A 27,542-nucleotide genomic window follows, 5' to 3' on the forward strand; every position below is an offset into this window, starting at 1 on the left:
CTTCCTTTTTTCTTTTCTCTTCACTTCCTATGTTCCAAACACAACCTTAGGAATATTATTTTTAAAACAATAATTATTGTTACTATTATAATAATTTTATAAATTAAATTCTATAGATAATAATTTATTTTAATTGATAAATAATTTTTCATCAATAATATTTCAATAATTATAGATATTTTAGTTCTTAGACTTGTAAATAATTTAAATTATTAAAAAATAAAAAATAAAAAAATTTATTTTCTTTTCCATTTTCTTATGCATCTAAACAAGAAAAACCATGTCTCTCTTTTGTGTTATCTCTTATTTTCCATGGACATCCAAACAAGAAAAAAAATTCTTTTTTTTTTTTTTTTTTTTTTCTTCTCTCCACTTTCTGTGTTTCAAATACCACCGAAATGAATCTCATTAGAGCCCTTGGCTTCATAGAGTTTGAATTAAACTAACAATAATTTTAATATCGTAAAGTATGTAGCTAGGAGACTCTTATCTAAAGCAAGTAACTCAAAACAACTAGAAAAGCTTAGGTAACCAAAGGAGACACCACCCATGCTTATTTGGTAGCTTTCTTGGCCCAACTCTACTTTTCAGCTTTTGTCCCTAATCCTTTATAACCCAATCACATAATTCTTCACCTCTTGTTTCCTAATTCTAACCCAATTAATTATCCTTGTAAATAGTCTTACACTACACTTATTATGTTGTAAAATTGAAATGACCAGTTAGCATTTTCAGGGCTTCACTTCATCAGTTCATCCTGCATAAAATAGCAGCACTGCAGTCTATTCTCAACTCGGTCTCTGTGGTGAAAATAGGGGCTTTTGCCACGATAATGACGAACTCATTATATCATCCGGTCCCATCAGAAATGCGTAGAGAATTAAGTGTCTGTTTGGAACCCCTAGAAAAGAAAAAAAAATAAGAATTTGACCATTATTATTCCCAAAAATAGTTAGTGAATAGAAGAATTTGGCTAACATGAACCAAATGCATAAGAAAAGTTGAAATTTGGGAATTAATGTCCACCTCTTAAACCAGTTGAGATCCAATGAAGAACTGAGCTGGAGAATGATTATAGGAATGACAAACTATTAGTTAAAAGTTTCCTTTGATAGTCAACTCATAACACCCAAAAAGGAAATAACACAAAAGACGAATTCCAGACCAGTGTGACCATTAAATAAATGCATCGAATTTTACTTCAATGTAACCATTAAAGTACAAAGACATATTTACATTTGACAAGAGCCAATGAAAGCTTATGTATACAGAGGCTCAATGCCTCATAGCCCACCCTCAGTTTGCAGGAAGCAATTTAGAAACATATGTGCAAACAAGGAACTTCACTCTTGTCATTTCAAACCTCTGAGGGGTTGATCAAAACCATAGCCATATACGGAAGCAATGCGATGCAACTGATCATATCCTGCCAGGACTCCAGCACCAGCCATCCCTGATAGTATGTTTGCAGTAATTCCTCTAAACAATGCAGTCGGACCTTCACGGGAAACAATTTCCTGGAGAGCATGATACGCGTTCTGATATTTGCATGGCTGGCCAGAAGTAAGCATCATTCTTCTCCGAAGGGTATCGAATGGATATGCACATATTCCAGAAAATGTTGTAACGCTCCATCCTAATGCAAAACTGGCAAAGAAATTTCCCTGCAAAAACGAAAGCAAGTTGCTTGTAAATGTTTTTTACTTTAAAATCGATGAATGCTAATGAGGCCTGCCAATGAGAGCAAATGAGGTGCTTGAGGGGACAAACAACCTTAGCCGTCTAATTGTGATGCAGGCAAGTAGTAAGGTGAAATTTTCAGATACATATTTATCGTAATCAAGCTTTTAATAAGATCAGTTCAAGGCAAGTCCCAGGACCAACAACAATTTGCAAAAGAACAGAACAAACTTGTTCACAATTTTGCATTACAATGGCATTCATGACGCCTAATGAAATTTAAATTAGTTATCAAGTACATTGAAGTGTATGAAGGTTTAGCTGGCATATCTAGTTGTGTTGCGTTAAATTAAGAGAAAAATATAATCAAAATTACAGCAAGGATACTATGGCCAATCAGGCTATTTTCAAGTGGTCTTACCAAAATGTCCTAAAGAAAATATTAATCAGGGTATATCTTCAAGCAGCTATACTAAATTGATAAGACTTTAGCAAAGGTAAGTTCTACTTTCTTACCTGCAGTGGTCCCACGAGAACAATGGGCTTCATGGTGTCATATATTCCGAAATAAAGTCCCCTGTAAATGGTGATTCCAGTAATTGAAACCCCAAATCCTCTATATAGTCCTCTAACTCCATCACTTGATAGTGTTTTCCTGTAAACATCAAGTAACCCCTTGAATTGGCGACGGCCACTAGAAGAGGATTCTACAGCATCTGTGCCAAGACGTGTTCGTGCATAATCCAAATGGTACAAAGCTAAGGATGTAGTGGCCCCAGCAGCACTGCCTGAAGCTACATTTCCCACTAACCACTTGAAGTATCCATCTTTTTCCTTTGATTGGCCAAAGATGCTCCTGAAATAATCTTTAAAGGCAAAATTGAAGGCCTGCGTCAAAGAAGCAATTTTGCTTACTGTATCAGGATGAAAATCTATTCTAGATTTAACCAAAATACGATAGAGTTTACTATAATAGTCGAAGTGCTCTGTCAAATAATTTTCTCCATTCAGCCTGAACAAAACAGCAAGAAAGGATAGCAAAATTATTTTATTACAGACTAAGAAGATTTTGAGGGGCCTTTCTCTGCTATATAGTTCGGGTGTCCTCTCAACAGCTTCTGCATATCAATATCTGATTTATTTACTTCATGTCCTTAGATACCATATGGCTTCGTCTTAAAAGCAAATAAAGCAGCAAAAGAATATAGAGATAACCAATGCAAATTTCTTCTCTTCACCACTCTTCATACATTTGATGTCCAATCTTTAGCTTCGGAGGTTCTACAGAGACATACAATTGAAACAATTCATTTCTTTCACTAGTCTATTTATATTAGACATTATTGACATATCATACTTTTTCAGGTGTAACCGAGAGGAACATGTACCAATAGTGAAACACAACACCAGTGTTTGCATGTCATTCTTTATAGTGTTGAATATTCTAAAAGATTCATGACCATTGTAAGAAAAAAGTGAGGAAAAAAAATGTTGACACCTTTGAAAACACCACAAAGGAGGAATCGACTTAATAGATAAAATAATCTTAACTCCCATTTGACATTTAACAAGTACTCCGCCAGAGAAAGATTGATTCCCTCTCAACTTTAATACAATTCAAAGAATAGAAGAAAAGAGACAAAATTATATATACACCTATGTCCAGACTTTGAACTGACAGTTTGTCAGAAATTCCAATCTGAATTTGCTATCATAATTGTTTCCTCAAGTATACCAGTTTTGACAGTCCCATTATCAAATGACATTTCTCCTTTCTTGTCTAACAGGTGAAAGATAGGTACTTTACCATTTTGAATCTAGTTAGAAGTTGCCAGATCGTCAATGTTTCCATCATCATCATATACCATGTATGTCAGAACCAGCCAGACAATACCTCATTCTCCATTCTGCTACATCATCAAGCTACCCTTCTCCAAGTCTTTCCTCACCTCTTCCACCCAAATCATTCCCAGCATTTCTCTATTCCTGTTAGCTCTCAAGCAAAATGATAGTAATCTCCTCACTGTAGAACTATTAATCCTCTTTTGGTCATTCAGAAACCATCTTAAATGACTCACCTGTTTTCTCATTTTTATCCTACTCTTCATTGTTTTCTCATTTATTTCCTACTCCTGATTGTTTTGTAATGAATCCAATTCTAGTTTTCTCTTTCTTTATGCTGAGACACGTCCCTCAATATGGAAGCATACATAAAAGTCAGAACTCCATTATGCTATATATCTGTTGCAAATTTCTCAAAATGGGGCCAGCCTGACTTGCAAGGCAACTTACTGAAGTTGACATTGAGTTTTGTGCTACTTTAACTTAGTAAAAACATCAACAGCAGGAAGGATTGCAACTTCATACTATACAGCAAGATGATTTGAATTGAGGAATTAAGAGGATACTTGCAACTTTGCAAACGGTAGAGACATTGCCCAATGACTTGCACAAATGTTGGCTCGTTCATGTGAGAAATACAGGATTGCAAAAGGTTCAGGAAGTCGATGAATCAAATAAGGCTATATATCCATCATCACATAAACCCATCTTTCTCTCTTCAAAAACAATTAACTCCGCCTACAGAAAGAAAGAAAGAGAAAGAAATTTTAACTCCCATTGACGCTCAATCAGAATTATATGTTTGACGCTCAATTCCTTCTTAGTAAAAATAACCATTGCTCGAGAACAAGTAAACAGAACGACATACAAGGAAACGCATACAAACAAGAGTTTCGAAAATTAAACACTACCTGCGTAGGAAAATAACGTATAACATTCGCCTGGTTTCCTCTCCACAAAGCAACAAGGCCTTCGTCCCTCAATACCCGTGTGAAGCAATTGCGAATCCCTGTATAAGGGCTCACTAAAAATCCCCTTTTCATCATCTCTCCCTGGTTCTGTAGGAGCAGTTTCACTCTCTCCATGGGCGCTGCGGTGCTTTTGGCTATCACAGCCGCCATGCCGCCCATAACAAAATTTGCGGCCAATTTCTCTGACTGCGTCGAACTTCCCATCGATTAGCTATACCTTTGCTTTCAAGCGAACGATGAATGCAACACATATAAAAGAGGAAGAGAGGAGAGAATTGGAGAGGAATTTGTAACCTTCAATAATAAATTAATATTTCAAATTTTCTCAGCGAAGATTCTTCTCACGGGTGGTCGTGACTCTTTAATTAGGATGAGCACGGATGCACTAGGAGAAAAATTAAAATATTTTAATGTTAAAAATGAAAATAATTTATTGACATTATATTTCTTTTAGTTAAATAATTATATTAAATATTAAATATTACATGATAATAAGACCAGCATAATATTCAGGAATGAGGATAGAGTATAGTTTAAGGAAATAAACAATGAATGTGAATTAAATAACTAGATAAAAATTAAATCATGAGAAATATTATTAATTAAATTCATTAAGAAAATTATAAAGTTAAAAAATAAGTTATTAAAAATTAATATAATATATTTCTAATTTGATTTAATATAATATAATATCGTGGTTGCTTTGTCTCTCTCGATCGCCACTCGCTCCCGCATCTCAGCTTTCTCTTCTTGCGTCGCGTCACAGTTCACGATTTTGCTCTCGATTTACTCTTTCCTCTCGCCGCCGGTCGGTCGCTCTCTCCTCTCGCATCGCTCACTTTGTCGTATGTGTATCTATACATCTATATCCATTTAGGGCTTCTTCATTGTTTGTAATTTTCAGTTCCTTTTTTTTGTAATGCTAAATCTTACTTTACACACAAACACTCATAGTAGTTATTTTTTTTTCTAAACCTTTGTTTTGGATGAAATATTGGGATAGTTGATAGATTGTTTAGTTTCTTGGCGCTCCTTTTTCATTTCATGACTTTGTGGTGTCTGCTGAGTTTTGTGCAGGCCATCAAAGCCAAAGAGAGTTACTCGTGTAGAGTTAAATTGAAGAGCTAGAGTCAAAGAGCAACTGAAGGCGGAGGAAGAAGAGAACAAGATAAAAAATCTCTCCCAAAATATTGACAGGTAGTTTGCATGGGTTATTTGCTTTCTTCAAGGCTTCTTCTCCAACTAATTGCCTGGTTCCATAATCAGTTTACCAGATATACTCAATGAAATAGCTCAAGAGGATGAAGAAAAGCAAAAAAGGCATCTCAGGCGTGTTGTAGCTAGAAACGAGAGACTGAAAAATGCTCCTCCTCGTCTGGGGAAACACAAGTAAAGTCATCCAGAGCTTATTATCCACTATTTTTTGTATATACATGTGACAATTTGGCAAACAAAGATTCATGCTGTTCATTAATGATGTATACATGTTTCTACAGTAACTTCTTGTTCATGGTCTAGGTAAGTGATTTTGGTTTCCCCTTTCAGGTTTGAGCCTGCACCTGTTCAAGTTTTGCTGTCTGAGGAAATATCTGGATCTCTTCGCAAGCTGAAGGTCTGCCAGCGCTACCCTAATCTCCTTTCCTTCTCTCTGTCTGTATTTGTACCCCTCTCTCTCTCTCTCTCTCTCTCTCTCTCTCTGGCAAATGTCCACACTTGCATCTCGCTAGTTGACAGATTTTTTTCTTTGACTCTCAAAAGGGTTGCTGTACACTTGCTCGAGACCGATATAAAAGCTTGCAGAAGCGGGGGTTACTTGTTCCTGAAGCTAAACACAGAAGGTCTGCCTCCACTTTTACATCTATTCTGTTGTGGTTTTAAGGAATCCTGAGAATACCATTTTCCAAAAAGTAATTATAGTAATAGAAGAAAAATAAATATTGCATTGCAGTCATGGTTAACCTTTCTCTACAATGAGAGGGAAATTATACAGTACAAATGTCAAGTTGATGAGTCTTTCTAGTAAATCTATAGTATATATATATTTTTTAATAAAGTGTAGTTTTATTAGCAGAAAACAGAAAAGATACAAACAGAATTAAGAGATAGCAAGATAATCAGCAAACGAGTTTGCTGATCTCGGGGTACGGGTCCAATAACATTGAATTTGGGAGGTCTAAAATCTTATGGAGGACGATCCAATGATGCCAGGGAGGAAAAGATGTAGTTGAGCACCAGTTGATGACGATGAGTGAATCACCCTCAATAATGAGCGGGTTGCTAAGATGACGCTGGTGATTGAAGATGCCTGACCAGATCAGGAAAGTGACAATGGAGGAGGTGATTGGTCGTCTCATCCACGGAATTGCCGAAGGTGCATGGAAGGGGGGGAGGTGTTCTCCCGTCTGTGGAGATTTGCAGCAGTAAGGATCCTGTCTTTGATGCCACACCAGAGAAAGAATTTGGCTTTGAGTGGGGCCGCCAGCTTCTAGATGATGAAGGTGTTGCTAGGAGGCTCAGAGGGGAGCCAACTGTTGATGAGGTGGTAGGCGGAGGAGACCGAGAATATACCGTCGCATTCAAGATGGCAAATGTACGATGGCTAACAACAGTGCCTTGAAGTGTCTTGAGGAGGGATGAGGCCAATGATGCTTCCTCATCATTGAGGGCACGGCAAGGGAAGATATTCCAGTCGTCAGGAGGAAACCAGCGAGAAGCAACAAATGCATTGGGCCACTGACTGATTTGACGAAGGGGGCATAGTTGATACTGAGAGGTTCAGGACCACACCACCAATCATTCCAGAAGCTGAGACTAACCCCATTATTGAGGAAGAAATGAATACCCTTCTCAAGGAAGTCCAGAAGGGGAAAAAAGTACGCCAAAATGGGAGACAAATTATTACATCTTCCCCCAGCAGTCTACCAAGGCGAGGACCAACCAAGACAGGAGATGATCATCGGGTGCCAGATAGCGTTGGGGTTGGTATTGAATTTCCATAGCCATTTCAAGATGAACGCTCTTTTGATGCTGTGAGTGTGATTGAATTCCAATGCCACCTCTGGATTTGGGTAAACATATATCATTCCATCGAACCAAGTAGTATTTGGAGCCCTCGCCAGCCCCTTTCCAGAGGAAATTTCTCTTAATCCCATCAATTTTCCGGAAGATTGCCATTGGGCAGTGAAGGAAAGACAAGAAATAGTTGGGTATGCCAGCGAGGCAAGAGATAATGAGGATAATTCTGCCAGCCTTAGATAATAAATGCCCATGCCAAGAAGCCAAACGATGGCCAAACCATTCCAGAACTAGGTCCCAAAGGTGTTTTCAAGGTCTGCCTTCAAATAAAGGGAGGCCCAAGTAAGAGGTGGGTAGGGAGCTGATACTGCAATTGAGATAGGAGGCTATATCTTGGGGAAGAGTGGGATCAATGTGATACCCAATGAGAGAGCTTTTTCCCCAATTTATCTTCTGCCCGGAAGTAATTTCGAAGATATTCAACAGCGCCTTGAGGTGTTTGATCTGATCCATTGAGTCGATGTAAAAAATCATAGTGTTGTCGGAAAATTGCAGAAGGGGAATGTTGAAGGCAGGTTGGGAGGCAACAGGTTCAAAGCCATTGGAGATGGTGGGCGGTGTATATCAACATTGATAAATATTCAGCAATAATGTCAAAAAGGAGAGGGGAGAGAGGGTCTCCCTGGCGAGGACCCCTGGAGCTCTTGAAGTAACCACATGCTGTGCAGTTGAGGAGCGAAAATGAAATGGAGGAGATGCAACTCATGATCCAGAAGCACCATTAAGGAGGTCGTCGAGCAGATTCCAGTTAAGGGTGTTGAGTAAAATAGGCCAATGATCAGAACATATACAATTGAGCACTTTCCGAGAAGCTTGGTGATAGAGTCTGAGCCAATCATTGTTGGCTAAAAATCTATCCAACTTGGAGAGAATGGGTTGGGATTGCTGACAATTGGACTAAGTGAATTTTTTGCCGGAAAGAGGGATTTCATCAAGCTTGCACTATCAATTAGATCAGCGAAATGACGCATGGATGAAGTGATCCGAGAGCAAGGGGGAGATCTTTCGTAGCAAAAACGGATTGTGTTGAAGTCCCTCGTGAAAAGCCATGGAGTCTGCCAAAGTTGGGTGAAGGCAGCAAGTTCTTCCCAGAAGAATCGACACTCCTGATAATGATTAGGACCGTAGACACCCGCAATGCTCCAGGTGCAGTTAGCAGAGCTGTTACAGATTTAAGGGCAATAGAGTAGGTCTCAATAATGCTGTCAAGAACTTCCCATTAATCAGAATTCCAGATAGCAAAGATACCTCCGGAGTGACCTATGGAGTTGAGGGAAGCCCATGCAAGGGAGGGGCAATTCCAGAGTTCACGAGGGAGCCGATTATCAACATTTTGAATTTTTGATTCTTGGAGAAAGACGATAGCAGGCTTGGTGGTGGAGAGAAGGTCCTTGACAGTAGAATGCTTTCGGGGATGATTAATTCCATGGATATTCCAAGAAATAATGATCATTTCTTGTTGGAAAGCTTGTGTACTCTTGAGTTGGAAAGGGGTTAGTAGGGGATCCAATAGAATGGTTCCCATAATCTCTGCCAAGCGCATCATTTTTTCTCTGGGTTTCTTCATCATATTTGTGTCGTTCAGATTGGAGCTCAGTGACCAATTTTTTGAAATTCTCATTCGGGGGAGGGTAGTTGATCATGGCATGCTAGCATCCATGATCTATATGCGCTAGTTTGATGTGTGAGTTTGGAGTACATTATGTAAAAGGTTTGTTCTAGCAAAAGATAAAGGGAGAGTTCTTGTTAATTAAGAAGTTATATTTTTAGTTATATCCAGATCAGGACAGCAGTGTATTTCTTTATTTTTTAAGTAAACAATAAAGGACGTCAGGAAGAATATGCTTGACCTTCCAGTTCACTCTCTCAGATTTCCAAAGTTCTAGCTGCCAGCAAGATCTGTGTGAGGCTTGACACACCTTATTTATCTCATAAGACAATCTTAGTGGCTTCTTGGTTAAAGTAAAATTCATTAACAGATTTAAAACTAGTGTGAAAAATGTATACGAATAAGAAGTAAAAAATCTCAAGAATGGTTCAAATGTCACAAATGTGTGGAAACTAACAAATGTTTCTAAATTTTGAATAATTTATGAACTCCAGTGCAAGCCAATTCCCATGAGCAAACAAGTCTCATTATTCAATTACTCTGTTGACATAAATAGTGCAAGGATAGATGTATTTACTTACATTTGTGCTAGAATCATTCGACTGATTTTGGTTTTATGGTGTAGGCTGTAGAACACTGGGGCAGTGCTTTGGGCCAATGGAGGAGTGGTGATCAGAGGGTAATGTATGTTTTTTCTATCTGTAGTTTCTTAACATACCTAATGAGATGTTTGAATAGGCTCCTTGAACAGGTTCATGTCAGCAGTTTTGTTTTCTTTTGCTGATCAAATATCGCTGTTCGCACTTCTAAGTCATCCACATGCATCTACTGTTGTAGTTAATGTTCCCTCCATTTAGGAAGTCCATTGCCCAAATTACTTTTAAGATGAAACCTGAAGGACCCAATCATGTTGTGCGTGGATTGTTGGATTTTTTTGAGTTTTCTATCCACTTCTTTTTTCCTTAAAATGTACATTATGCATCCACTGGTGCCAGATTTATCAAAGCTTGAGCAGTTCTTAAACCAGTTCTTATAGCAACACAATCACAACTTCAAAGGCTTTCTAATTTATGTGAGTTGAAGATTTGGCTTTAGCATACACAAGACTTTGACTGGTTGCCTATAACATTTAATAATCGATGTGAAGAGTAGTTCAATTCAGTCCTTAATGACTTTATTTAAAAATATGAAGTTCATTTGTAAAGTCAGGATTGGTTATGTAATCATGGGGACTTTTTAAAGTAGCAAGATAAATCAATTTTGAAAATATAAGTGCACATATAGTTGATTGGAAATTAGCCAAATTATGAGTTTCATAACACAGTCGGTCGGTAATTATAAAATACAAGTTTAGATGTGTAAGATTTTTTGAAATTCAGCCCAACCAATAGACATGGAAATAGCAACAAAAATATCTTGGCTAGTGTGTGATATGGTTTGAAAAGGTAAGAATGACAGTACTTCTAGGGAACAGAAGATACACAAATGGTTTTAAATTATAGCTTTTATATATATATATATATATATATAGTCAAAACCAACGTCATAGGATTTTGAATAGAATAGTAGTAATAATAACTAAAAAGGGATTATGCTTGTCATTCAAAGGACGATGACAAAGGGCTCATTTAAGGTTACTAATTTAAATCCTAAACCAGAGTAAAAAAAGGATGGTAGGAGAAAGTTAACCGGTAAAATGGCTTATGTGGGGGATGGATAGAAATTAAAAGAATCACTATGGTAATAAGAAGGAGACTAGATCAGAGTTTGACCAAGTGTGACCTCCAAGGAAACTTTGTAGGGGTGAACAAATTTTTTTAGAGTTGACAATGCTGAAAAAGCGCAATCTATGCAGACAAGTAAGCCAACAATAGAGAGGAAACCCTAAGCTAAATTACCTCGTGCAATTATTGGTTGTAGGTTGATTCCCACATTGTTTTTTATGATAACAAAACTTAATTAAACTAATAACTTATTAATCTAAGTATATCAAATACTTCACTTTCAAGAGCATTTCAAGGTCTAAAGTGTTAAAGCTAAAATCAAGACCTTTAAGCACAATTGAAGAACACCTTTTGAAGAAGCACCCATGCTTTAAAATTTGTACACTTTTATTCTGGAATTGGAATGATCGATCATCCAGAATAGTGCAGTTAAAAAATATAAAGTATGATTGATCATCCAAGACATGATCATTTCATGCTATAATACATGATCGATCATCCCTAAGAGATTGACCAATGATAACTTGCCACACAAGTAGAATTTACATGGAATGATTGATCATCCCTCTAGATTGATCAATAAATTGGAACTTTGCAATAAAGGACTTCAAGCATGATCGATCAAATGAAAATACACTGATCGACCATACTTGCATTGCACAACTAGAGGGATTCTCAATTGATCGATCTGTCACTGGCAATAATCGATCAATTTAACTTTTCTATACCAATGGTAACATATTGATCGATTATTCCATCGATCAATAAGTCATTGTCTGAGAGAAAAGTAAATGTTATAATTGATTGATCTATCAATCACTTAACAATGATCGATCAATCAAAGTATTGATTTTAAAAAATGGGTAAATAATGACTAGTTTGAGTTAGGAAAACTATAAAAACCCCACAAAATCACAAGTAAATGAGTGAATGAACATTTATTGGCATATTTTTGAGCCATAATCTATTATCTTGCAAATTTTTGTCTGAAGTACTTTAAAGAGAAAGAGAGAGAGTCACGCACTTTGAAAACTTTAATTATCTTTCAATCATCCTTACATTCATCATAGTACATGCTCTTTGATCATTTCGCAACCTGCTACAAAGGAAGAGACAACTTGAATCTCTCAAGGAGAAATATCTTTCCACTATTAAACTCTAATAGGTGCAATTTTTCCTTTATTTTTACGTAATAGCGAAAAGTTCATCTAGAACCTGTTAATCTAGGTAGAAAGGCTTAGCTAGAGCTAGAATCTACCAGTAATCTCTTAGGGAGATTGACATTGTGTAAAATCGTGTATTGAACTACACGTGGCTAAAGAGAGCTGAAATTTCTTTGTAGTTTTCCATCTATTAGAGTTTAATAATGGAAATTTTCCAAGCAAGGTTTCTTGTGTATTGACTACCACTAGGGGAATATCGATAACAAAAAATTCTTTTGTCCTTGTGGTGTGTACATATTGTTCTATACTTTGAATTGTTTTTATGCATGACTTTTTAATCACACCTACAAGTAAATTTTAATTTGAATATCTCAATTCACCCCTCTTTTGAGAAACCACCTAGGTCAATAATTGGTGTCAGAGCATGCCAAAACCTTAATTAAATTCAAAATCTGCTTCATTTTGGAAGAAAAAAAAATGATATATCAAGACAAGTATTTCTATGGGTAGGAGCTTGTGTGAATACTTACAATACTTGGATTCAACATTACCAAAACTGAACGTTTTCAAGAGAGATGTCTCACCTCAAAGTCTATCTCTTCATTTAATAACTTTGGGATTTTCTTAGAATTCAACTCATCCTATCCCATCCCATGTTTGGGTGAGGAAATCAACACTAACTTCACCACCACACTTTGTCAGGGTCTTCCAACTCAAATTTAGGAGTTAACCCAAGTTCTTCAAAATCCTGGTTAAGTGGTAGCACACGAAGACAACGATACTGAGTTCCTTTACTAACACCTTATCAAAGAGCAATAGGAAGCGACTAATTATGACTAATCATGCATGATCAAAGAGCAATGGGAAGCGACTAATCACGACTAATCATGGATGATGAGGGTGCAATTTAAGGCAATAATTGCTAGTTTTAACGTAGAAACGTCATTTATTACATCATAGTCCTGTTTTTGAAAATTATTGTGTTTTTGGCATGGGAAGAGGGTTAAATTAATTATCTATGACCTTTGAACACTCGGTTTAAAATTAATATCTGATTGTGCGACAATATTAAATAAGCACGGTGGTAGAGGTTATTTTTGTAATAATAAGATAATGCAAGGGCATAAAGAGTGGGAGTGTGGGGGCTCTTCTCGTCGGAAACGCCCGTTTGCCGGCGTGAAGATGGGAGGGTAAAACGTTTAACATCCCAACGCCTTCTCCTTTTCTTCAACTCTCCTTCTCATTTCGCATTTTAATTACATAAATACAATCGTTTTGAAGATTTTCGGCATTTTCTCCACACACTCCTCTCACTCTCTCTCTTTCTCTCTCTCTCTGAAAATTACATAAACAGTGCATTTCTGCAGATAGATATACGATGAAGTTTCTCTGAAGCAGATCTAGGGCTCCCACGCTGGATTTCCTTTTCCTCTCAAGTTTTAGGCTGTGAGGACTGAGTGCTGATTCGCTTCTATGCGTCTTTTTGGGAGAAATTCTGTTTAATTAGTATAGCTCCAGCTTAATTTCCTGTTGACCGGACCTCGGAATGAGGTACTGCCTTTGCTTCATATTTCATTCTTTCTAATGGATTTTCCTATTAGTTTATCATTTTTTTTTACTTGAGACGGTCTTTGGTGTTCTGATAAGAGTGGAAATTCCAGATCTAGATCACAAAGAGTGTGATAGAGGTGCTGAAGAGTGTCGGCAAGATGAGCGAGAACGAACGATTTCAGCTAGGAACTGTTGGAGCATTGACTCTTTCTGTTGTCTCTTCGGTTTCCATCGTCATTTGTAACAAGGCACTTATTAGCACGCTTGGTTTTACCTTCGGTACGCGATCTCTCTTTGTAAGGTCTTTATGGGATTATTCTGCCAATTTTTAGTTAACCAAGTTTGATTTTTGCCAAATCTATTCGACTCTTTACCCACGCTTTAACTTTGATCTTTGAAGTTGGTAGTAGAGGCTTTTGGTTTGAATTTTTCCTTGGCTATACTGGTGCTCTCTTCCTCCACTCCTGGACGTCATGAAATCTTGAATGTATATCCATACGTGGGAGATAGTTAATGGAAATAATTCGGAGGGAAATTGGTGAAATCTTTTGAGTTTTAGTTGCATTTTTGGTACAATTGGTTTATCTGCTATCTTCTTTTGAATTTTCAATTTTAAAGACCTTAAATAATTTAATGTGTGGGCACGCTTTCGTGTGTCCTTTTCTGATCTTTTTGTCACTTACTCCTTATTTTCTTTCTTTTAAATTTTGAGCTATTAATTATTTTCTTTTATCTGATGCCATTTTATTTACTAATCATATCTAAATCTTTTCAACATTCTCATGTGGTTTGATAATCATGTGTGTGGAAATTATTGACGTATTGTTTTCTTTTCATTTATCTTCCTTAATGAAGCAGTAGTTTCCCAATGTGTTGTGTAGGGGATTCTAGAATTGCTTTTTTCTTTAACTATCATGTCACTTTGTCTTCTATACATTGCTTTATTTGTTTATGTTGTTGAATAGCGGTTTTATTAACTTATATAAGTAACCAAAAATGATTTTTGTGGTGAACTCTGTACCCCTTCATTTATATTTCTCGCCATTTGATTCATTAGTCCTTCTTTTAGAAAATAAAAAGAATACTTTTTTTTTCATGTCTTTGTCCCTGTTTCTCTCTTTTTTTGTGGCAATTATAAATTGTATTTTTTCCTATTTTGAAGTGATTTCTATGTAAATTTTTGCCTCACTAGACTTATTGGTAACTTGCATGTTTATTATGCTCAAACAGATTGCTATTTTCTGTTTGTGATTTTCTTTGTGCTGAACTTTCTCCACTAATCGGGGAATTGGAATTAGACCTAATTACTTTTGTTATCCTGATCATATAATTAGCAAGATGGCTCGTTGACTATTTTGATTTGAAAAGTTACCCAAGTCCAAAGAGGAACAAGGAACATTCTCTTTATCTAACAGTAATTTTTAACTTTTCTTGGGAAGGAGCACTAGTAAAACTAAGTTTATAAGTCAATCATCTTGAGGTGGCTTGCCAAAAGCTTCTTCAAGTTTGGTTAGTGGGGTCTCATGCCATGTCAAGAAGCATTGAGATATTAAACTTTTATTTTTCTTCAATATCTAAGAAATTATGCAAACAAATGCTGTTAGGTTCCTTAGAGAGTCACAATTTTTGTTGCAACGTCCTCAATGGTTTAGGTTTTGTTTTTGTGAAACTTGTTGTCTGCTCACTGATTTTTCATTTATTTCAGCCACGACTCTCACAAGCTGGCATCTTCTGGTCACATTTTGTTCTCTTCATGTGGCATTATGGATGAAATTGTTCGAACACAAACCTTTTGATGCAAGAGCTGTAATGGGATTTGGAATACTTAATGGGATCTCCATTGGACTTCTAAATCTGAGTCTAGGTTTCAACTCTGTAGGTTTTTATCAGGTATGTGTTGAATATTTTCTGATCTGATGGTTATTAAATTTTAATGCCATTTTTTGTATATAATTTTGTGGCAGAGATTCTTTTTCAGAAGTTTCTACTATTCTAAACCTCTGACTTTTCACCATAGAAGTAAAAAGATAGAAAATCTGAAAATAGTTCATAATTTGCAATCTCTTGTTTTCTAATGCATATGATGCATTATGCCTCTCGGAGTTAAATTAGATTAGTTGATATATAGTTCTTGGTTTCCAGTACCGAACTCAACAACTACATTACGATGTGCAAAGTCAACGTAGCCCTGTATGGTTTATGCACTTTCTCGGTATGGGGTCCTTTTTTTCATCTTACGATGTAGGACTTTTATCTTTTCTCTGTGGGCTGTATCAGATTGCATGTTAATATTGATGAATCTGATTGGCATGGTTACTATTCTGGATACTCGTGGAATCTTGATTTCTTGTATGTTGGAGTTGTCTTTGTTGTAGGAAAAAAATGTATTACTGCTAATATCCTGCTTCTTTTGCATGCAGATGACAAAACTTGCGATTATTCCTTGTACTGTACTTCTTGAGACCCTTTTCTTCAGGAAAATATTCAGGTTCTTAACATGGATCTGCTACTCAAGATGCCTTGCAAAGTTTCTTCATTTTATGAAATACAGGAAATCACATGCTTATTCACTCTTGTTGTGATTTAAGTTCATAACTATTGTTTCTCCTTTTCACAGTAAGAGCATCCAGTTCTCCCTTTCCATCCTTCTTTTGGGTGTTGGAATTGCGACTGTGACAGATCTTCAATTGAATGTGCTGGGTTCTGTCCTGTCTCTTCTTGCAGTCATGACAACATGCATTGCTCAAATTGTATCCTCTTTATGTGGTCTAACTAAAGCTTGTTCTCTAGTACTTTTTGGACAACCTGTGAGGTGAAAAGAATTAACTTCTATTGTAGTTCTCTCTAGGTTTGAGCTAACGTTTTCCTGAAACTTCCATATTTAAATAGATATATATTTGCTTCAGGCATGTGAGTATTTGTTGGTTAAGACCTTAATCTGTTCTTAGATGACAAACACTATCCAGAAAAGGTTCAAGGTGTCCTCGACTCAACTCCTGTATCAGTCTTGCCCCTACCAGGCACTGACATTGTTCATTTCTGGTCCATTTCTGGATGGGCTTTTGACAAACCAAAATGTTTTTGCTTTCAAGTATACACCTCAAGTGCTGGTAAGCATGCCTATTTTCCATTTTCTTCTATGATACTCCTCTCGTCAATAATTGAAGCTTTACTACTAAAATGCAGGTTTTCATTGTGTTGTCTTGCCTCATCTCTGTCTCAGTCAACTTTAGTACTTTTCTTGTAATTGGAAAGACGTCACCTGTTACGTATCAGGTCCTTGGGCATCTTAAGACATGCTTAGTTTTGGCCTTTGGATATGTGCTTCTTCGTGATCCATTTAGCTGGCGCAACATTTTTGGGATTCTGGTTGCTTTAGTTGGGATGATTCTTTACTCTTATTACTGCACCTGTGAGAATCAGCAAAAGGCAAGCGAGGCAGCAGCACAATTGTCTCAGGTACTCTTTTGTTTAAATACTGCTAAGGTTCTGAAATCATATAGGCCAAAAAGCTCCCCAATGAAGGAGGTTTTTGTCAAATGAGGTGTTTATGTAGAGTGAAATATGAAAATGGTGTTAGTAGTCACATTGTTTTGGGATGAACTAAAAACATTGATAAACAACACATTGGAAATAAGTTTTCTTTTAACAGATCTGTTTATCACTTCACTAAACCGCAGTATCATATGCTTTAAAAAAATAAAAATAAATAGCATTATAGTCTGCGTGTTCATTGTGGAGAAACACGGTTTTGGGAGGATCTATCTCTGTAGTCCCATTGCAGACATTGGCATTAAAAAAATTGTCATCTCTGATGTGCAATGGGAATGTGATCTAAGTGATTTTTCTTCTTTACTTGGAGTTTAATATATCCAAGTTAACTGGATAAGTAGTGTCAAAGCTAATCTTCTAGTGCAGATCCATGTTAATATCATTTGATTTTTCTCAGGCCAAGGAAACTGAATCAGATCCTCTAATTAATGTTGAAAAAGGAGCTGCTGTTGTTACTGATACTGTTGTCCCCTCTGTATGGAGCTCTAACAAAGATCTACATGCATAAAAATAATTGGACACTCTTATTACATTATAGAAGGTGGGAGGAAACAGGCCAAGGAAGCTCAGCAAAACCCAGATGGCATTTTCGAAGGAAGATCTCTATTTAGTTCAGTAACAGATTGCAATGCATCTCTAGGAGCAAATATCGTTATAATTGTCATAGAAAAACCCAAACAAAATGTATTTTTGGTTCCCTCACAGTTTTTTTTTTTTTATATTTGTCACAATGACAATAACAATTCGTTTAGGCTTTGTTTCCTTGCTTTGCTGCTGTTTGTAACGGTCAAAGAGGCAAAAGTTATGGAAAGTTTGAAACATGAACATCTCCATATTGACATGTACTTCGAAAATGTAATAAAAAAATGAATGCATGCACTTCTATTAGTTTCCTATAATTTCACTTTGGTTTATTTTACCTATAGTTTCCTAAGGAGTTAAAAGTAATTGGTTACTAACTGATCTTTACTAATATATTTTCCATATAGTAAGCTCTACATGTTTAGTATAGTATATAAGGAAACTTTACTAGAGGATGTGGGAGAAAACTTTTGCCCCCATATTTGTTTTATGAAATCTTAGTGTTTGTGCTTAATACTATCATCCAACTAGTGTTATCATTAGATGATTCTCTTTTACGTCTATCACTCTATGTAGAGCAACAAATTTTCATCAAAATGGCTCTTCTATGAATTCTTAGATTATGTTTACAAATCAATAAGAAGAGGAAGTCATGCAAATAACTATGGTGGTCGACAAGGAAGTCAAATTGACATTCAAGCAAGTGTCCAATGTTAGATATGTGGGCTCACAAATCATAGTGCCTGAAGTTGTTGATTTCTAGGGCTTTCTTCACATAATAATAATAAGGGATTAAGGGAATACAGAAGAGAAATAAGAGAGGAGGAGAGGGGAAGAGTTCTAGCTCGTGGAGAGGTTAGGAAGAGAAACCAAGGGAGAGAAAGAAGAGAGAAAAGGAGGAGACAAGAGGGAGCTTGAATTTGTGCTTAAGAGAATTGAACTTAATGCTCTTCCCCATGCCTTGAGATTTTATTTATAGTTTTGAGAGGGTGTTTACAAAGACTACAATACTCTTAGGGTTACATCCTTCAAAATAAAAAAGACAAAAGAGGACATACACCAGCTTGAATTATTGCAACTCTATGCTATCTTTATAGAAGTTTCCCTTATTTACTATCCATGCCACCTTGTGCCTTGTTTACCATCCATGCCACTCCTACTCATGGGTGGCTCTTTTTAATGTTCCCCCTCAAAATGGTGCATAAACATCATAAATCCAAAATTTTGTACATGTATCATGAAGAGTTGTTGTTGTTACTGCTTTGGTGAAGATATATGCATGTTGGTTTTTTTATGGGATGTAGTGCATGGTGATGTCTCCAACTTGTAGCTTCTCCTTAATGAAGTGGAAATCGGTTTTGATATGCTTGGTCATTTCATGAAATACTGAGTTTGTAGCTATGCGAATTGTTGTCTGATCCTATTGAAATTTTGTAGCAAGGAAGATGAAAACACTTACCGAGTTCATTTTAGCAATGGGGGAGAAGGTTTCTTCATAATCAATCCCATAGGATTGAGTATACCCTAAGCAACTATCGGCCTTTGAGACGGGTAACACTACCATTCACATTATGTTTCACAATAAAGACACTTGTATCCAATGGGTGTCCTACCATATGGTAATGTGATGAGATCCCAAGTGTGATTGGCATGCATGGCTGCCATTTCTTCCTCCATGGTTGCTTTCGATCTTGGATGTTGTAGGGCTTCTTAAAAATCTTTAGAAAGAGTGATGGAAGAAAGAGTTGCAAGGAAGAATTGACAACTTGGAGACAAACAGTGATTAGAGACAAAGATATAAGATGGGAAGTAGATGGGCATGTAGGGACACACGAGAGAGGTTCTTTTCCAAGTGCAATGAACCAAGTGTCATATTGAGGGCCAAATGGAATAGAAGAAGGAATCAAAGGACTAGAAGGTGTTACCTCAGAATTTTTAGTCAGCCCAGGTGATGTAGGAGCCATGAGAGGAGAAGTAGTTGATCATCCAATGTTGCAAAGAATCTTGGTGCTTCAGAGGGATTTAAACCTATAGAGGGTGAGTTTTGTCTAGAATAGAATGGTTGATCCTTAAAAAAGATGACATTGGAAGAAATAAAGGTATAGTGTAATCCTGGGTGGTAACAAATATATCCTTTTTTATCTTTGGCAGATCCAAGGGAGATACACTTAAAGGCTCGAGCAACTAGTTAGGTTTGACTTGGAATAGAGTCATGAATAAAGCAAATGCACTAAAAGGTCTTTAGAGGAAGTGAAAGGACTTTTGTCTATGGTAGGAGTATGGATATAGGAGATGAGTTTTGCAAAATAGAAGAGGGCATCCTATTGATGAGATGTCATACAATAAGAATTGCATAGGGCCAAAAAAATTGAAGAACATTCATAGAAAATAAAAGGGCTCGAGCCACTTCTAATAAGTGCCTATTTTATCTTTCGGTTACACCATTTTGTAGAGGAGTTTAGGCACATGAGGTTAGGTGAGTAATGCTTTTTTTTTCAAAATGATTGAAATTAGTGAAAAAGGTATTATTTGGCATTATTGGATTGAAATAATTTTATTTTTTATGATATTGAGTCTCTACCATGGCATGGAAAGAGGTGAAGATACCAAGTACTTCAGAGTTATCCTTCATTAAAAGTATCTAGGTGACACGAGAGTAAATAAAAGTATAACAAGGTATCATAAATGAGAGATATTTGGTACATTAAGAGGCCCCAAACATCAGAATGAATTATAGAAGGACTACCACTTGAATTATTTGAGCAAGATGAAAAAACACTTCTTTGGTGCTTGCTTAGTTGACAAAACTCACACGGTAAGATTTTAATGGAATTGTAAACCCAATAAAGATGGATATCCTAGTCCCTTGTGCCACTGAACCACCTATTGTTCCTTTGTGACAAGTTCAGAGAGAAGCTTTGTGTCAAGGTAGTAAAGTCCTCCTTTATCATGGAATCCACCAATCACCTATTTTGTTTGGTAGTCCTGAAAGACACAATGAGAAGCATAAAATGTTATGAAGCATCCAAGTATTTTGGTGATTTTACTAATAGACATGAGACTTAATGGAATTGAGGGGGAAAAAAAGAACATCAAATAGAGGTAGGAAAGAAGAAGGATTTGAAACACTAGCCCTCAAACTTGTGCTTGAGATCCATCGACAATGGAGAAACTATGAAGTAGGACAAGGGGAGATGTTAGAAGATGGACTGAAGCCCACATGTCTAAGAGGTGGTATTGTGGTAAATAAGAAGACTTCTCATAAAGATGGCATGAAGATGTATTTACATGTCTATTTATGTCTCTTCTCGTGTAAAGATTGTAGCCTTAAGGGCATTGTAGTCATTGAATCATACACTCTAAAAATTATAAATAGAGGCCCTTGGCTAAGAGGTAGAGCATTAAGTCCTCTGCTCTATTCTCAAATTCTTCCAAGCTCTCCTCTCCCTTCTCTTGGTAGTCAAACTCTAAATTGTCTCTTCTTTCTCTCTTCTTTCCTTCTTCTTCTTCTTCCTCTTCTTCTTCTCTCCCTCCTTTGCTCAAGATCAATATGGTGGAGTCCTAATTTCTACATGGTATCAGAACATAGAATTTAGGATTCCCACGTTGGAGTGATGCTTAAGTGCTTTTAAAGGTCTCATGCAAGTTGCTCTTGAAGGAAGAGATTCAACTATCAAAGATAAGTGATTTCTATTTTTTTTTTTTTCATGCTATGTACCGAACCTTTAATCTATATTAAATCAAGAAAAAATGGCTTTCATATGAGAAATTGTGAAAGCTAATCCTTGGTGTTTAGAAGATTATGACCTTGATCTTCTTGTACTCAAATATTATAAGTTTGATCAAGATCAGTTGCCTACAAGTTCTATGAAAATATATTGTTTATAAAGTTGGTATTTATATGACAGAAGAATATATGAGAATTGCATGAAACTTAGTTTGATTTTTCATTATTCAAGACCAGTAATGTACTTGATTTCTTGAATCAAATCAAGTTGCTTTATGGTTTATGATTTTCGGATTCTCCAAACATGAAGAAATTATTCATGGGATTTTGTTGAGCTCAAAGAGCAGTTTGTTTGGTGATTTATGAATGTTTGGAGGTTTCTAATCACTTATCCAATCCTTTAAGACTTATGAACAATTCCATTGCCTAAAGTATTTATGAAATTAAGGAAAAAGTGTCTTTTTAAGTGATAAGATGACACCTCTTGTAATGGATACATAATCCATGATTTTGGTTAAGATTCAGCCACGAGTTCTTGAGGTTTTTTTTTTAGAAGTTACCAATGGTTTTGAATTGAAATTGAATAAGGGGATAATTCATTCACTTAAGGCACAATTTTTTGCTTCTTTGGAGCTGATTTAGAGGCTGGTTTGGTGGATAAGGATTTACCTTTATTTGAAAGTGGTTGGTTGGATGAGAAAGTTTTTCAAATTTGATTAAGTGGATTATTTTCTTTCAAATATGAATTATGGTTGTTTTAGGCAAGCACGGGCCTTCCAAGATTCAGATTATCAATTTGGATTCATGCTTGGATTGTTTTTGAATTCATAAATTCTTTCTTTAGCAAAAGCTTGGATTGTGAGGAAAGTTACCTCACTCAGGTTACCATTTCTGTTGGACAACATATCATTGATTTAATAACTTTTCAAGCTTGACAAAGTGACCTTACTTTAGTTCAAATAAGTTCTTAAATATTGGATTATAGCAATTACGCCAAGTTTAATTGGATTTTCAGTTTGATTCCTCATCATATCCTCTCCTTGTATGTGTTTTGCTAAGCATTTGTTTGATTTAAGATGGTTGACGGAAATACAAGCAGTAAGAGTGACATACTCAAAATTACTATTATTCCCTTAAGAAGATTGTTCAATTATCTTAGTTGATCTCAATCATTTAGAAGGTTTTTTATTACTCGAGACCTTCTCTGTCACTTAACCAAGCCTTCTACACCGATTGATGAAGAAAGTCAATCCTATTTAAAGTGGGTTAAGGATGACAATTTGGTAATTAATTGACTTATTAATACTATGGAAGAACATGTAGCCAACAATGTTGTCCACTTAGAAACAACCAAACATATTTGGGATACTTGTACTAAATTACATTCTAGTATGAGGACTTTATAAAAGTTATTTGATGTATTGCAAAACAAGTTCAATACTAAGCAAGGAAAAAATCTTCATGAATTTTTAACTCGGTTTTGAGGTTTAATTCAAGAGTGGAAGATTACTCAACCATACTCCACCGATATTTGATATTTTGGTTCAAGAAAGGCAAAGGGAAGATTTAGCGGCAACTATTTATTTGAAAAATATCAAGCCATGCCTTGAATTTGCTAAGACTTAACTACTTAGCTCCTTTGAACTTCTATTTATTTATGATATAAGTGCCACATTGTTGCAAATTCCCAATACTTCTCCTAACTCAAATAATGATGTTTTATCTGCTATGTATTCAAGTTATAGAGGTACATCACCCTCCAATCGAGGCCACTGCAAAAATTATAGAGGATGTCAAAGAAGAGGTGGTAGAACAATTTCGAGTTCCTCTCGCATAGAGCTTTGAGTATGCACTTATTGTGGTGGCAAAACTACCTTGTGGAAACATGTTGGAAGCTCCATGGCAAACTGGAATGGGCCATGGCTACTCTAGTAGGCTGAACCACAAACCGGGAAGATAACTCTCACTCATGAAGATTATGAAATATTTCAAAAACCGAACTCATTAATGGGGTCTTCCCTTACATCTTCACCTATGATTGCTACCACTATTGCCTTAGGTATGCTTTCTTCCACTTCCTCCTTTTCATCTTGGATAATAGACTCTGGGGCCTTCGAACATCTCTCAGGTAACAAACATGTGGTACATTCTTTATCTCCATGAATTCCAAATAAGTTTATTACTATAGTTAATGGTTCACAATTCGAAGTACTTGGCAAGGGATCATCTTCTATTACACCTTCTGTCGCACTTTGAGATGTTCTATTTGTTCCTCGATTCCCTTTAAACTTACTCTCAGTAAGTCAGCTCACAAAACATCTCAATTGCTCCATCACCTTCTCACCCTTTTCTTGTGTTTTTCATGATCTAACAAAAAAGCAGATGATTGGTGGAGGCCATGAACAAGGAGGTTTGTATTACTTGGACCTACCTCCTTTAGCTGCAATTTCATTATGTTCATTCAAGGCACAATTATGGCACAACGGGCTTGACCATCCTTCTACATCTTCTCTTCAAAATTTATTTCCTTTTTAAATGTCTTTGTCTACTTTAAATTGTGATGTTTGTTAGTTAAACAAACGACAGAGGAGTATATATTCTCCTCGCATTACCAATAAAAGTGTTTTTACATTTTCTTTAGTACAATTTAATGTTTGGGGACCTTTGAGTGTCTCAAACCTTTCTCAAGTTAAATATTTTGTTATGTTTGTTGATGAATTTACCTGGGTCCACTTATTTAATACTCTATAGGCCATACTTTTTGTTGAGAACCCCAACAAGATTCCTTCATCTGATTTTGAATCTAGTTTGATTATGTGATTCTTTATTTTATAGTGCATTACCTGCTTCTAAACACTCTAAAGTACCCGATGTTGGGGTGCTCTTTCATTCTATAGTTCATATGGAGCTTTGCCAAAGCTAGGTCTCAAGTAAACCATGAATAATATAAGAACTAGTGCTAACAACTTATGCCTAAAATGTTTTTTTTGAGAGTGAACTCATTTATCATAGTTATGCTCAACACTTGGAGAGCTATGCTTTTCCTTTCAACCATTCCTTTTTTTTTTTTTTTTGTAGATTTCTAGGTGTTGAAAACTCATGCTATTATTCTTCTATTCACAAATCTCTCAAAATCTCTTAGGAAATCACCTCCTCTATCACTTCTAATCCTAGTGATCTTTTTTTTTTTTTTTTGGTTTTGTACTTTAGTAGCCCATTTCACAAATTTATCACAAACATCTTTACGAGCTAAAAACAAAGTCTAAGTGTACCTAGAATAATCATCAAGAATGAAATTTTTTGGTTTTGTACTTTAGTAGCCCATTTCACAAATTTATCACAAACATCTTTACGAGCTAAAAACAAAGTCTAAGTGTACCTAGAATAATCATCAAGAATGAAAAAACAAAAAATGTTTTGGCATCTTCAATGTCCTCATACAAGTGCATGTAGAGAAGTTGCATGGGCTTTTATAGTGGAAATTACTTTCTTGGGTTGAAATTTCAAATACTTACTCTTTATGCATACACCACATAATTCTTTATTATCAAAATTAAGCTTTAGAAGACATTGGACAACATCTTTTGTGGAAATCATTTTTCGAAATTTCATGCCCACATGTCCTAGTCTTCTATGACATAGTAATGTACTACCGCTTTTAGCAATGAAACATGTAACTTTCTATTTGATAAGGTCATTCATTTTTAGCGTATACATGTTTTTTTCCTTTTTACTACAAAGGTTTTGAATTGTAAAAGATATATATTCATTCAACCTAAACTCAACCTTGAATCCCTAATTAGACCATTGACTTAAGCTCAAGAGCTTGGAGTTAAGACTTTTCACTAAAGAACATGATGTATAGAAAGGTGGGGGAGTATATGTATAGTCCCATACTGTTATGGTCCTGAGGTTAAGTACCTATGCCTTCCACTCCTAACAGGCCGGTCTTTTGGGTAGTATTGGCTAGGTGCTTAACATTTGGTATCAGAGCGGGCTCCCACGTCGCGAGTTCAAATCCCTGAGGAGAGTCACGGTGCGGGTGTCGCGAGCCCCGGACGTGGTCGTCGTAAGGGATTATGGGATCTTGACCTGGCACTCGTCATTGATTGTTAAGCCGTCGTGGACGTCGGCTCGCGAAGGTGGGGTATATTGTTATGGTCCCGGGGTTAAGTATTTATGTCTTCCGCTCCTAACAGGCCGGTCTTTTGGGTAGTTTTGGGTAGGTGTTTAACATTCCATACCTCCTATGTAGCCTTTTCCACTTGCTAACTCCACTAATCCCCCATCCTTAAGCTCTAAGATGGGTGTACATGCTCTTCTCTCCTATCCTATACCTTGAACATCCACTATTCAGAAACTATGTTCCCCCTTTTGTCATGAAGCACACTACTTGAATATTGGACTTCATTCAAAAAAATTGTTCTTGATTTGATACCCTTTTTTGGGTCCTCTAAAATTAGCTTGACCATTCATTCTTTGTCACATCCTTTGACCAAATTTCTTAGTCATTTTGTTCTTATGCAAACATTGATTGTTAGCATTACCTCTCTTCTCACAATAGGTGCCAATGAAAATTTGATACTCTCTGTGTTGCTCCCATTCCCTTGGTGCCTAGGATTTCTAGGTCCTTTCTTTGTGCCATTGTACACTCTTTTCTTTTCAGTGGGCATTCCCATGCACTCAGTATTCTTTGAGGCATTTACTTGGCTCCTAGACGTATAAGGATCTGATACATCTCCCTTTGATGGAGCAAGAGCATCATCAACATCAACAACCTTAGAAGAACTAGGCCTCACATTCTAATGTTTCAGGTTTCCTATGCTAGAGTTACCATCATAGCCTAGACCACTGACATCTTGGACTACTTTATGGGACGGGATCAACGTTTCTAATTTTGTTTGATTCAAAGAGAATATTTCAAAATCGCTTTTGATACAATCTCTCATTCTCTAAAGAGTCATATTTGATCTTTATGGCCTCGTGCTTCATAATAATAATAAAACTTTCATGTAATTTTTCTACTTCTACATGTTCATCACTTTTAGTGCATGTTTCATATACTTTGATCAAACTTTCATGCTCATCGATCAAGGCATCCAACCTTGAAACCACCTCATTAGGTATGAAATTTAGTATCTCATTGTCATTCTTTTCTTGATTGAACATCTTGATCAAATTCTTATTTTTGACAAGAAGGACAATTGTCAAATCTAGCACAAAGCTAGTACCACCTCCTATGAGGATAATGTGGCTTGTACATCTTACACAAAAGTACAAGAACATCTCAAATACGTTGTGATAACAAGAGTGTCAAAGTTATAGTAGTCAATCCAATATTCATGAAAAGACCAAGCATATAAAAATTGATTATCATTTTATTCACAAGAAAAAAAGAAAAAAGAATCCGAAGCAGTCCTTTTCTTTAGAACTAATCAGTTGTTGATCTCTTCGCCAAGAGTTTTAGGTGAGAACGTTACAACTTACTCAAAAGCAAACTCGTGCCCGTTTCACTCAACATGAGTTTGAGGGGGAGTGTTAGTCGTAGAGACTGCTCGATCCTTACTGGTTTAAGTTCAATTGAAAGCAAAAACTGATCAAGAGTATTTGAAGCCTGAATTATATAGTTGAACAATACCCTCATATATAAATAATAAACATGATTTACAAGTTTATCCGTCTTGGAGTCCTCTCTATGAAGTGGGGAAACTTCCCGAGCCTCCTTATATTGTTAGTGCCATTGTTTCTTGTTTTCTCGCTTCTTCATCAATTTATTTTGACCTTAACAAAGTGAAGATAAAGAAAGAATTTTGTAAGATCAATTTTACAAAGTTAATTAAGTCTCAAAACTCAGTTTTGATAATTAGTTAATAAGTACTTCCGCTTTGTTGGTTCACCCAACATTTTAGTTTACAAATATATAGGATTACTCATAGATCTGCATAAAAAGGTCACAACTTTCAGACAGCAGCTACTGATTTCGCAAGTTTAGGTGTAAACTTCAATTCAAAACATCTCTTGGTTTTCCTAGATTTATTTGCAACACCTAACCCACAGTTCCATACA

General features: G+C 36.2%; 2 protein-coding genes and 1 pseudogene across 2 annotated transcripts; 2 read left to right on the forward strand and 1 right to left on the reverse strand.

Moving 5' to 3' along the window:
* Positions 1 to 1,182: 1,182 nt before the first annotated feature.
* On the reverse strand, positions 1,183 to 4,800 carry LOC137965830 (ADP,ATP carrier protein ER-ANT1). The gene is made up of 3 exons (XM_068812192.1): positions 4,434 to 4,800; positions 2,197 to 2,568; positions 1,183 to 1,664 (listed from the first exon to the last, which is right to left on the reverse strand). Exons 1-3 carry the CDS (start codon positions 4,695 to 4,697, stop codon positions 1,353 to 1,355), a joined length of 948 nt encoding a protein of 315 aa, XP_068668293.1. The 5' UTR covers positions 4,698 to 4,800; the 3' UTR covers positions 1,183 to 1,352.
* On the forward strand, positions 4,730 to 9,394 carry LOC137965130 (ribosome biogenesis protein NOP53-like; annotated as a pseudogene).
* Positions 9,395 to 13,298: 3,904 nt separating this feature from the next.
* LOC137965671 (UDP-xylose transporter 3) lies at positions 13,299 to 18,071 on the forward strand. Its single transcript, XM_068811980.1, has 8 exons — positions 13,299 to 13,615; positions 13,726 to 13,894; positions 15,321 to 15,505; positions 16,036 to 16,103; positions 16,233 to 16,365; positions 16,564 to 16,725; positions 16,802 to 17,074; positions 17,565 to 18,071. The coding sequence occupies exons 2-8, from the start codon at positions 13,774 to 13,776 to the stop codon at positions 17,673 to 17,675; spliced, it is 1,053 nt and encodes a 350-aa protein (XP_068668081.1). The 5' UTR covers positions 13,299 to 13,615; positions 13,726 to 13,773; the 3' UTR covers positions 17,676 to 18,071.
* The last annotated feature ends 9,471 nt before the right edge of the window (positions 18,072 to 27,542 follow it).

This window comes from Aristolochia californica, unplaced genomic scaffold (genome assembly GCF_029961685.1).
Source record: "Aristolochia californica isolate CCGP_79_NKW_82.1479 unplaced genomic scaffold, dmAriCali1.0.hap1 SCAF_5, whole genome shotgun sequence".
Classification (NCBI taxonomy): Eukaryota; Viridiplantae; Streptophyta; class Magnoliopsida; order Piperales; family Aristolochiaceae; genus Aristolochia; species Aristolochia californica.

What these genes read in the sequence shown, in the direction of transcription:
- LOC137965830 (XM_068812192.1), bottom strand. Translation starts at nt 4,697, where the DNA reads ATGGGAAGTTCGACGCAGTCAGAGAAATTGGCCGCAAATTTTGTTATG. An exon ending in TACGTTATTTTCCTACGCAG is followed by an intron (nt 2,569 to 4,433) that starts GTAGTGTTTAAT and finishes TCTTTGACGCAG; the next exon opens with GCCTTCAATTTTGCCTTTAA. An exon ending in TTCTCGTGGGACCACTGCAG is followed by an intron (nt 1,665 to 2,196) that starts GTAAGAAAGTAG and finishes TCGTTTTTGCAG; the next exon opens with GGAAATTTCTTTGCCAGTTT.
- LOC137965671 (XM_068811980.1), top strand. Translation starts at nt 13,774, where the DNA reads ATGAGCGAGAACGAACGATTTCAGCTAGGAACTGTTGGAGCATTGACT. An exon ending in CACGCTTGGTTTTACCTTCG is followed by an intron (nt 13,895 to 15,320) that starts GTACGCGATCTC and finishes CATTTATTTCAG; the next exon opens with CCACGACTCTCACAAGCTGG. An exon ending in AGTATACACCTCAAGTGCTG is followed by an intron (nt 16,726 to 16,801) that starts GTAAGCATGCCT and finishes ACTAAAATGCAG; the next exon opens with GTTTTCATTGTGTTGTCTTG.